At 53.5% G+C, this 11,940-nt stretch overlaps 1 protein-coding gene across 2 annotated transcripts in view; it reads right to left on the bottom strand.

The window, feature by feature from the left end:
* The window catches only part of LOC102442548 (ubiquinol-cytochrome-c reductase complex assembly factor 2), a 14,669-nt gene extending 3,368 nt beyond the window's left edge, over nucleotides 1–11,301 (bottom strand). The window contains exons 1-3 of one of the 2 annotated variants that reach the window (XM_023748381.1): nucleotides 11,129–11,257; nucleotides 522–651; nucleotides 345–419 (exon numbers count right to left, since the gene is read on the bottom strand). In XM_023748381.1, the coding sequence (XP_023604149.1) occupies nucleotides 345–419; nucleotides 522–650 (204 nt within the window). In that variant the 5' untranslated portion in view covers nucleotide 651; nucleotides 11,129–11,257. Of the gene's footprint in view, nucleotides 1–344; nucleotides 420–521; nucleotides 652–11,128 lie in introns of both variants that reach the window. The other variant, XM_006107681.3, reaches the window with a different exon arrangement.
* Nucleotides 11,302–11,940: the final 639 nt, after the last annotated feature.

Genomic DNA, 11,940 nt, shown 5'->3' with positions numbered 1-11,940 from the left:
GGTGCCAGTGTGACAGGGCGCCCAATCACCCCCCTGTAAGCAGGTGGGGGGGGGGGGGGCGCACCTTCACTAGAGCACACGGAGAATCTCAGATCTAAGTCACCAAACACGCCCAGAAGCCCACACTGGCATATACATTACACGGCTTTTATTCAAGATTATAAATAGCGTTTACTTAAGTGACCTGAAAGCCTCCATGAGGTGCCTTTGTTGGCCTGCTTGAAATTACTGGTTACATTTGAAAGTAGCAAAGCCGGCATTCTTTACAAAACACCGTGTAATCAGATTTCCACTTGTTCTTATAGGTCAGAGGGCGGGGGACATGAAAGACTGTGCCCACTCACCTTGTGTTTGTAATAGTTTGAATGGAGTCGTGCTAAGCTCTCGTACATCTCATCGCAGGCCTCAGGCTCTGCCACCTGAAACACAAAGAACCCCAAGGCAGTGAGCCAGCAGGCCCTGCCTGCCAGCCCAGCAGCTCACCTGCCCAACTCCCCTCACTCCCCACTATTAGAAATCACCTTCATGGGGTAATGGCTCCACCTCATCCACTCCCCAACCAGAGAAAAACTTCCACCAGCTGGCAAAGAAACATTCAAGCATCTGTGCCCTGTGAACCACCACCCCAGCTGCAGCGGGAGACGCCACATCCTATGTAATAAAAGCATAATATGCAAATCAACCAAACGGCAAACAGTGGAACAAGGACCACACTATGACACCCACTGGTGCCAGGCCAGCCAAGGCAGGTGCGATGCGATTGGTCGGGGGTCTGGCCATGGCCTCATGATTGCCGCTCAGAGGCCCAGGCCACCGACCAGCGGGCTGAGGGAAGCCCAGGTTGCAGGTGCCGGAGGGAAGTGGGTGCCTGCAGCCAGGGAATGTCATGCATTGGAGCTCTAGTAAACATATAACACAGGAAGGGCGCACCACATAAGGGTGCTAGGGGCAGTGTGGGCTCCAGGAAGCCGGAGGAGGGTGTGTCCCCAGGTGTGAGCGGTCAGTGTGCGGCAGAGTGCGACTAAGCTGGGCTCTGAAGGATACATGGGAGGGAGCCTTGCTGGTGGAGGGGTGGGTGGGCCAGGCAGGGGAGGCAGGAATGCTGTCTGCGTTAGCCCGCCCTCTGGCGGAGGGTCTGAGCGTGCAGGTAGAGAACCTGGGCGGAGGAAAAGAAAGCTCTTTGAGTTAAACCTTCAGTGTGGAATGTATCACATAAAGATTCTCTTATGAAACACAAACAAACTCATCTGAGCCTTCAACTGTGGAGAGGGGGAGCTGCTGAAATCTGCAAGGGAAGAACATGCAGAAACAAGTGTGCTGAGCCGAGGTGGCTGCACTGAGGGAAACTAAGAGGGAGTGAGGTTAGGTCCTGCTGGGAAGGGCGAGGCCCCGGACACGGAGGCCCTGAGAGTAGAAAGGGGAAAGTAGGGAGATGTTCTGGCCCTGGCTGGTTTGGCTCAGTGGACAGAGCGTCGGCCTGGGGACGGAAGGGTCCCGGGTTCGATTCCAATCAAGGGCACATGCCCGGGGTCTGTGCAGGTGGCCGGGGGTGTGCAGGAGGCACCCAATCAACGATTCTCTCTCATCATTGATGTTTCTATCTCTCCCTCTCCTTCTCTGAAATCAATAAAAATATATTAAAAACAAAAACAAAGAAATATTCTGGGTGCCCAAGACAGCGCTGCCCTTGCTGGAAACCAGGGAAGACACAGATGAGAGCGGTGATTCACCCTTGACACCTCTTCAGCTCCCCTCCCCTGCCCTCGCTTATTTATCTATAGTTCTGTACGTTATTCAGCCAAGACTTCTGAAAGCTCCCCAGAACAAAACTTCCTCTGTTATGTTTTTTGCCAGAATTCAAATGCTAGATTTTTCCAACTTAAATCCTTTCTCGAAGAAGGCAGAGCACAAATCAATCAGTAGTTAAGTGTCTTAATAAGGCCGCTCGCTTCTGCCTCTGTGCGTGTCAAATGAGGTCCCCACTTTAGGGCCAACAACAAGATGATCCGCCATTGAGTTCCACCTGATCCGCGCCGGGGTTCAGCCGCTCATTTCGAGAAGGGCCAGGGGATTATGGGCTGAGGAGGTAGTGTTTGTTGGGTAGTAATCAAAGGCATTATCTGAGTGGACTGGGCTAAGGGCTGGAAAGAAGGAACTGAGGGAAAGCCCAGAAGTCTGCAGCACCCACTCCCAGGGGAGTGGGAGCCTGTGTCTTCGGCAGGGTGTGCACAGCCAAGAGCGAATGTGGAGACAGAGGCACGGGAGACACCAGCACCGGGTTTTAAAGAGCGTTAGGTAGCGGCTCTCTGTGGGGCGCGCTGTGCCCTGCCCCACCCCTCCCCCTTTCTCTCTCCGACGCTCCAAGGGCCCTTTTTCTATCTACAGCTCACTTCTACCTCTGTGACTTTCTAAATAAATGTTTTCTTATTAAAAATAAATAATATTATAAAGATTACTACAAGATAATTGAGCATTTCAACTTGTGCTTGCTCTCTCCATACCTGCAGAGATGTGTTTGCTTCTAAGTCTCAAAGACACGCCTTGGACCCAAACCGCCTGGGCCTGAATCTTGGCATCATCGCCAACCAGCTCTGGGATGTTGGGCAAACCCCTAATCTCTTCCTGTCCCTGACTCTTCAAAATGTCCCCCACATTTGCTTTATCATTCTGTGTGTCTACATACATGTATTTTTCTTCTGCTCCATTTGAGAATAAAGTGGAACATAACGCCCTTCACGCTGTAAGATTTCAGTATGCTTCCAGAGAACCAGGGCCTTCTCTCGTATAACCACAGTCCATCGATCAAACCCAGGGATTTCACACCGATAGAGCACTTTGTCTAGTGCACACAGGAAAAATTCTGTCTCAGTGATAACTTTTTTAATCCTCACCCGAGGATATTTTTTCCCATTGATTTCTAGAGAGAGTGGAAGGGAGGGAGGGCGGGAAGAGAGAGAAACACTGAGGGAAGAGAGACTCATCATTTGGCTGCCTCCCACATGTGCCCCAACTGGGACTGGGGAACCTGCAACAAGGTAAGTGCCCTTGACCTGGGATTGAACCCGAGAGCCATCGGTCTGTGGGCCGACGCTCCAACCACTGCGCCAAACTGTCCAGGGCTCAGGAATAATCTCTACAGGAAAAGAAGTCCTTTTGGCCCAGGATCGCCTACTGCGTCCACCTGTCACATGCATGTCTCCTCACAGCGGGCAGCTCCTCGGCCTGTCTTTGTCTTTCAAGTACTGACATTTTTGAAGCGACTGGCCAACTGAACCTTTCTTCTAACAGAAAGGATAATAATAGCCCTGCTTCTGAGAGCGGAGGGTGGGCGGCGGAGGCAATGCCGTGCTGACGGACCTGCAACCTCATGGAGTGAGGGGTTAGTCTTGTTACTATTAGGAGTCAACAGCTGTGTGACACAGGGCTCTGGCCCACAACGACAAGGAGACGGAGAGGAGGTCAGGAGGGTCCTGGTGATGGTGGGATGAGGGTGCGGTGGGTACAGGGAGGTGTGGATGCTGCCCAGGGGTCCGGGGAGACCTGGCAGAGGGTGCTGGTGGGGATTGAGCGGAGTTACCCGAAGGACGCGGGCTCTCCAGGCGCAGGACCAGGGAGCACGTGTCCAGGGCGCCCAGGGAGTGGCAGTGAGGACATGATCAGCGGATCAGTGCTGCCGTGACTGCTGGGGTGTGGCTAGAAATGGTGACGAAGGAACCGGAAGGAGATGTCACTGCGTACCTGCCCACACCCGGCCCGGATCCTGAGACTCAGCGGTCGTACCTGGTGGTGGGCTCAGCGGGGCTCCAACACTGGCCCCTGCTCTCTGCCCCACCTGCTCTTTGGATGCCCCGCCTGCCACCCTCCAGGGGCCGCCCCCCCGACATGCTCTTAGGAGAGGCGGCCACTGCCGACTTGCCTTCCTCCCGGCGCCTCTCCCCGGGGCTCCTGCCACTGCTTGTGGGTCCACCGAGACAGGGCGTCCTCGGCACACCCACGCTCCCACCAGATCCTCGCCCTCAGAAACCTTGCCAAGTTCCTCTCCTGCTTCTCTCACTTCTCTAAGGGTGGGGATGTGCCAGAGGGCTGCTCAGCCACCTCCTCCGTACCCTCAGGGGTGGGCAGGGCAACAGGGTCAGAGAGGGCAGACCTTACAGAGCACTGCTCCCAGAAGGGCAAACAGCAGGGGGTCTGAGTGAAAAAACAGTGACTCTCTGGGCTCCTGTGACCTCTTAAAATCCCTTCAGCAGTAGAGGCTGTTAGATGTGTCACATAGTGCCTGGAGCTCACTACAATCAGAGCAGGAACCAAACACTTCAAACGCCTGTAAATAATCAATCACCAAAAATGAACTTGTCACCCAACCTCCCACCTGGGGTCAGAGGTGTTTCTATGAGGCTGTGGAAGTGCTTTATGGAGGTGATGACTTTGCACTGGCCAACGTGTAGCCGAGTTATCACAGCCACGGCCACTTCCGGTTCCGTCACACCCAAGCCAAGCTCAGCAATTAAAGAACAGTCTTGCTTACTACGTAAGAGGCCATCAGCGGAACACTTGTCTAATTTCAGAGGCTCACCACACCTGCAGCCTACGCTTACCCAGACTCCAGCACAGCACTCCTGGGTTGGGAATAGTTTGCTGGATGACATGAACGCGCACTTTTGGAAACGTCCTTATGTTCAAGCTTTAAACGACCTGATTTTGCATTCACACCTAATGAGACGGCGGGTATCTTGGGAGTAAGAGCATAGCTGCTGAAGAAGGCAAGCGGCACATTAAGAAAAAGTCAGCTCCGCTCCCGAAATGTGAGTAAATAGATGCTCAGCTGACGAGGTGCCCTCCGTGGCTCTATTTGGCTGCTCTGCATTTCGCCGCCATCGAATGTGGTAGATTTCTCTTCACCACATTAAACTTTCATACTTAACAAATGCGCCGCCGCCGCAGGCATGGACTCTGATTTTCAAAATTGAATTTTGGGTGGTGCGGGCAATTGGTGCAGCGGCCCCTATTCTAGTCACACAAAGGGACTCATAAGCACTTTTGGGAAAGGGTGATGCAAATTGCTTTGCTAGTTAAGACAGAGCTGGATTCAGTCCAGGAGGATCTATGAATAAAGGTTTTCATGACTTGGTAATGAACTGAAATGAGTTCATTCTGTTATGGGAGCCTATTCCCTGCGATTCAGTTGAAAATGCATTTCTTAGGCACCTATTATGTACAGTGCTCCGCCAGGAGGCGGTGGGAGGACATGAAGACCCAGCCTCAGCTCTGGAGAAACTGCAATCACGGAGGAGACAAGACCGGCTCGAATTAAGAAATCAAACATGGCCTGGCGGCCTGTAACTGAGTGCCGGGTACAATCAGAGCGGGGAGCGGGTCACCAGGCCTGGCCAACGGGGCCGCTGTGGCTGGGGGGCCTCAAGTTCCACTGCAGTGACACTTCAGAGTGAGGGGCAGCGAGTCCGACCCTTTGAGGGGTGTAGACTTCAGAGCTAGACCTGGGCCTGGGTGGACGGGTCAGAGGAGTGACTGGGAGGAGGAGGCATGAAAAGGTACATGCTGTTCCGGGCAGGCAGGGTCTTGAGCCAAGCAGTGCTTCTAGGACCTGGGAAGCCACCAAATTCTTGGCGAGCCGTGAGTTTAGGGGAGGACGGTGGTGCTCACAGTACACTAGGTTCTCACAGGCTAAGGACCACTCGTTTCATGGCCGATTTGGGAGGCAATGAGAAGACACCCTTGTTGAGGCAGGGCACGTGCTGGGGTGTGGTGAGAGGTGAAACACAGGCTGGCACCGGGACCAGAGGGCAATGAAGGCCTCACAGAGCTGCCTGCCACCGGTCCAGGAGGCAGCGGGCGGAGCCCAAGATTTCTGAGTAAGGTGGAGACTCGCTGAAAGTGAGTTTACCCTCTAGGCCAGCGGTTCTCAACCTGTGGGTCGCGACCCCTTTGGGGGTCGAACGACCCTTTCACAGGGGTCACCTAAGACCATCGGAAAACACGTATATAATTACATATTGTTTTTGTGATTAATCACTATGCTTTAATTATGTTCAATTTGTAACAATGAAATTGGGGGGTCACCACAACATGAGGAACTGTATTAAAGGGTCTCGGCACTAGGAAGGTTGAGAACCACTGCTCTAGGCCAAGGGCCATTTGGATCTAACATCATTCACCGGCCATACAAGATAACCAACTTAAAAATTAGCCTGCTAAAAATATAAAATAAAAAAGTAGCCTGCTATATTTGATCAAACATTTCGTTATCTCACCCCTAATGCCCTGGCAGGGCTGCTCCCGCCCCTGCTCTAGGAGCACACGCACAGGAGTGCCAGCCTGGTCCCACCAGCCTTCCCCACTCCAGCTCCACTCACTCTCTCACAACTCCTGTCCTGCAGTGGGTTCGATATTATCACTGAAAAGAGCAGAACCTGTCCTGGGCCATTCCTCAAACGCTTGGCTTCAGGGGGCCCACACATGGGGGTGAGCAACGTTGAGATGGCGCCACCACTGCCAGGTCCCTGCCACACTGCGAATGCCGCAGACCAGGCCTCAACCGGGTGACTGAGAAAACAAGACTCTGTGACACCTCTGCATTCTGCTCTGAGAGGGGAATGTCATTTACGGCATGCAAGCCCAAGACCGAGTTCAACTTCTTTCAATGGCTGACAGAACCGGAACCTGGGTAGCTCACAAGGACCCACTGGCAGGCGAGCCCCTTCCTGTGCCCCTTCCCAGGCAGTTCCTCAGAGCTGTGCCCACGTCAGGGAGGGGGTGCTGGGTGCAGGCAGGGCTCTTTAGGAAGCTGCCTAATGAGCTCATTAGAAGGATTTGCTCCTTTCCCTGCACTTAAGTCAACAATGACTGTGTTCGCCAGCTCCCCCATGGGGGGCTTCTTTTATTAAGCTCTCGGTGCTGCAGGGAACACGTGTTCTCTTCAGGAAAATGTATTCAAGGGGCAAACCCCGTGAACAGGGCTGCACAAGAGGGTGGGTAGAGGGTGTAAGAGGTGTTGGTGTGTCCCTGCTTCCCACCATCCCTCCCTCCGGGGGGGGTTGGGGTGGGCCGCGAGACTCCCCAAGGGCAACCTGAGGTGGAATAAATGGCAGCAGTGGTTTTTGGACTCTGGTTTCGAGTCTGAATGAACTTGTTTCCCAGTGAATCTGGCTTTTCTGCGCTGTGTCGCACCCGAGGCCCAGCTTTCTTCCCACCCTCACCAGGGAGGAGCGGCTGGGCCACAGAAAAGCAGGTGGGTTAACACAGGGAGATGCTTCGTCCGTTGCCCAAACTGCATGGTCTGAAAAGGTTTGAGCAGGGAGTGAGGGGAAGGGAGTGGCCTGAAGTTTATGGGAGAAGAGGTCTGACAACAAGAAGAAACAGCGCCGGTGGTCAGCCGCTGAGGAACGACCTGGCACCACGGAGGCCAGCGGAGCGGGCCGGACAGCTGCTCCTGCCACTCAGCTCCCAGAGGCCCCTGAGCACGACGTTTTATTTCCAGTTTTGTTTCCTGGCCTGTAAAATGGAAACAACACTGGCTACTTGACTCAGCTGCACGAAGGATTAAATTAAATGAGATCATGCGAGCAAGAGTGTTCAGTGTTACGGTCAAGGCGTAGGAGGCCAGGGGCTGCCCGCCCCTCTCCTCTCGAGGAACAAAAAGGCTGTGGAGCAGAGCTGCCTCCCTCCCAGACCTGTCTTTCTGGCATAGCCAGGGGCCGCGCCACACTCATCAGCCAGCCCACCTTTCTCCTCAAGGTCTGCATAACTGCCCCAGGCTGCCCCATGAGTGCCGCCAGGTGCTGCCTGCATTCCAGAAGGGGCTGCTCCCTCCAAAAGCGGCCAAAGCGTTACTCAGCCCAAGCATGGTCTCAGGTGACATCAGGATGAGGACAGCGGTCTCGAGGAAAGGGCCTGCTGCCACCATGAGCACTGGGATGCAAGCGTCAGCTGCCCTGGAACCACGGCCTGAGCCAGGACTGGCATCTGCGCCATGACTGCTACCTGTGTGCCTTCCGCTCATCAGAGCTGTCTCCCTGGTGAGACAGAGATGACCATCTCTACCCGCCTCTTCTGGCTCGTCTGAGATCAGTCAAGTAGGTGCAGGTGACACTCTCTCACCTCTCCACGGATGTCGCCTACGTTGGCCTCTCTGCTGGCTGCGTTCACCACCTGACTTTCATTAGAGGGAAAGTCATGTCGGCCCAACTGTCAGCCTCTTGGTGGCCGGGGCCAGATTCTGTCCCTCATCTGCGGTTCCTGCAGTGCCCCACACAGTGAGCTCTCACTCCATTCTCACCACTCAACTTCACAGGACACACAAATGTCCCCTTCACACTCATTTCCTCTCCATCTAGTTCTGCTACATCTGCAATAGATTCCAATGATACGTCTCATCAGCCATAACCATTCATTTATGTATTCAGACACTTATCCAGTGTCTTTTACGGGGAATGTGGGGATAAAAATGGCAGTATCTCTACTTTCAGCAAGTTCACACTAAAACTATGTAGGGAGCAGAGTCCTAGAAAGTCTATGGCGTTTGCAGAGTTGGGACTTGATATGATCCTTGCCTTCAAGATCTTTATGCTTTGGGACAGCGAAAGCCAAGAGGTATGAGGGCCCTCAGTGTGACCCCTGCACCTCCTGCCCCCAGCTCTGAGCCACTCCATCCATGCCCACCACCCACTCAGCGATGGGTTTCAGTGATGTCACTGGGCATGTTCTTGCTCCAGTAGGTGAGCTGGCTTGGCTCTGTATTGGGCTAAGTTGCAAACAAACAAACAAACAAAAAAAGAAAACAAAAAAAACAAGTTCCTGCTTTGATAGGTCATGGCTAAACTTTGAAAAGTCATCTCTTCAGGCTGCGTGTGTGTGTGTGTATCACGTTTCATATAGCTGACCTCTGCCTTAGCCCCAGGCTCAGCTATCCCACTGCCTACTTGACATTTCTACTTGGAAGTAAGGCCACTCGGTATCTCAAGTTTAACATGTCTACACCAAACTCGAGATGTTTTTTTCCACACCCCACCTGTTCCTCACCTAGTCCTTCCCATCTCAGTAGATGGTACCACCTTTCACCCAGTTGCTCAGGCCAAAAATATCTAGGTGTTATCCTTGGTTCTTCTTTCTCTTTACCCCACATCCAATATATCAGCAAAACATAAAAAACATAAATTAGGTCACACCAGTCCCCTGACTACCCCCAACGGCTTTTCACTGGCCTTACAATAAAATCTAACTCTTAACCACAGCCTATAAGATCCTACCATGCCTGGCTTCTCTGACCTCAGTTCTTAGCAAACTCCATTTTCATTCAATACCCTCCAACCACCATGGCTCTCTCTGTCCTCTAACGTGTCAATCTGCTTCCTGCCTCAGGGCCTTTGCACAGCCTGAAATGCCTAATCTGTGTGGCACCTCCTTAGTATGGCCTTATTTGATTATCATAACTAATATTATCTCTTTATTATGCTACTCAATTTTTTAAATCCTCACCTGAGGATACTTTTCAATTGATTTTTAGAGTGGAGGGGGGGGGGGGAGAGAGAGAGACAGAGAGACAGAGAAAGAGGGAAATGATGTGAGAGGGACACATCGATTGGTTGCCTCCTGCATGCACCCCATCCAGGGCTGATTGAGCCTGCAACTGACGTACATGCCCTTGACTATGAATTGAACCCAAGACCCTTCAGTCCATGGGCTGACGCTCTACCCACTGAGCCAAACTGGCCAGGGCTGCTACTCTTTTTTATATCTATAACAGTACAGTTGACCCTTGAACAACACAGGTCTGAAATGCACAGATCCACTTATACACAGGACCATATCTATCTATATATATAAAAGCCTAAGCAACCAGCCAACTGGCCAGTAGCTATGACGCACAACAACCATCCGGGGGCAGACACTCAATACAGGAGCTGCCAAGCTGCCGTGACTTGGCAGCTGTGGTTCTTGGGTGACGCACCTGGAACCAGAGAGGAGGGAGCCCGATTCCGGAGTGCGTCACCCGAGAACTGCCCTCTCGAAATCCGGGACCCCTCAGGGATGTCGGAGAGCCGGTTTTGGCCTGATCCCCGCAGGCCAGGCTGAGGGACCCCACCTGTGCACATGCACCAGTCCTCTAGTATCCAATAAATATGTACAGTACTGTAATTGTATTTTCTCTTCCTTATGATTTTCTCAGTAACATTTTCTTTTCTCTAGCTTCCTTTATTGTAAGAATATAGTGCATATTGCATATAATATACAGAATATATGTTAACTGACTGTATCAGTAAGGCTTCCAGTCAACAGGTTATTTTTTTCCAGGTGGGGGTGTCAAAAGTTATACATGGATTTTCAACTGCTGGGGGTGGGTGCTGGTGTCCCTAACCCCAAGCTGTTCAAGGGCCAGTCATATTTACCTAGACTGCCTTATGTACGCATCCTTGCTTATTTTGTCCAGAACTAAAATGTAAACTTAATTTTCATGTGGTAAGACCTCCCCTGATTCACTGCTGTCTCTCCAGCACCTCGCACAGTTCCTGGCACATGGCGGGTGCTCAATAAATACCTAACCCACAAATGAATGAATCCCGCGCTGCAGCAACCCGGAGGGGAGCGAGACCGGAAGTCTGGGACTCACCCGGGAGTATGGCTTGAGGGCGCACGGCTGCAGCACGGACTTACAGGGGCCGGGGGAGCATGGAAAGCTTAGCGGGGCCTGCGGAGGTCAGTGCACAACACTGCGAGGTAGGGGGTCGAGTCAGGGGAGAAATAAGCCTACGACTGTCACCATCCCGACCGGCGGCGTGGGTCTCAACCTGGCCGCACCTTGAATCATCCGGAGCGTTTACCCCAGAGATACCGATCTACTATTGCTGGGTGCTGCGGACACTGGTAGGTTGTTAAAAAGCTGCTCCGGTAACTCCAAGGTGCAGCCAGAGGAGAACACGGAGCACAAATAGGTCGTCGCTCTCTGAGGTTCCCCCGGGACAGCGGGGTCCGCGCGCACGTGCCGCCAGGAGGAAAGGCGCGCGCATGCGCGGCCATCGCCGCCGGCCAACTACTAGGTCCCACCCCTACCTCGTTCGGTCCTCCCCTCGCCCGACCGCCCCGCCGCCGACGGCGGACCCCACAGTCCGGTCACCTGGGTGTTCTCTCCCTCCCGAAACGCCTGTGCTACCCGCTGCCGCAGGTAAGCGCCCAAGTCCCGGCCCCGTTTGGTCTCGTCCACTGGCCATTCCTCACAGAGCTTAAGAAAACGCCGGTAGCGGCCGGCCGCCATTTTGGGCCCCGCTTGTCCCCGCCCTTGAGGGAGGAGTCAGCCGGCGCTTGCGCACTGGGGCCCGCAGGCTTCCTGAAGGAGGGGCGGGGCGGGGGAGGAGTGAGCATGCGCACCTTGGGGCGCCCCGGCTCTCCGGCAGGGGCGCTACTGGCCTGTGTCTGCGCGCAGACCTCAACAGCCCGCGTTCTCCTGGAACCGGCCCAGCAACCAGGGCAAGTCCGACGTGGAGAACCCCAGGGACAGCTTGGCTTCTCTTTTTCAATGACTGCACAAGCTCCAGACTAAAAAACCCTCCTGGGAGAACCGTGCTAATTTGCATAAGCGAATACATTTGCATGTAAGTGCAGGTTGTTATTGGATGAAGATGTGTTTGAACTTAATCAGGCATTGTGCACACGCGGCTAGCACGCACCCCGCCTCCTGCCGCATCCTCTCTTCGCAGCCCCTGTGCCTGTGGCTGCCACAGCTCCTCCTTCAGTGCTCCTCCCCAGCCAGGCACTTTTCCCCGGGAAGAACACATTTCCCAGCTGGAGCAAAAAAACTCGGGAAAACGTTTTTTAAGAACCAAGCCTTCACTGTACATCTCCATGTGGAATGTCCCAATTTTTCTTTTCAACAGATACCCACACTTTCCAGGTTACCCTCTGCGCCCACCGTCCTGCTCAGCCGGACTT

Source organism: Myotis lucifugus, unplaced genomic scaffold (genome assembly GCF_000147115.1).
Source record: "Myotis lucifugus unplaced genomic scaffold, Myoluc2.0 scaffold_1345, whole genome shotgun sequence".
Taxonomy (NCBI): domain Eukaryota; kingdom Metazoa; phylum Chordata; class Mammalia; order Chiroptera; family Vespertilionidae; genus Myotis; species Myotis lucifugus.
This window is presented reverse-complemented; position numbering and strand designations above follow the sequence as displayed.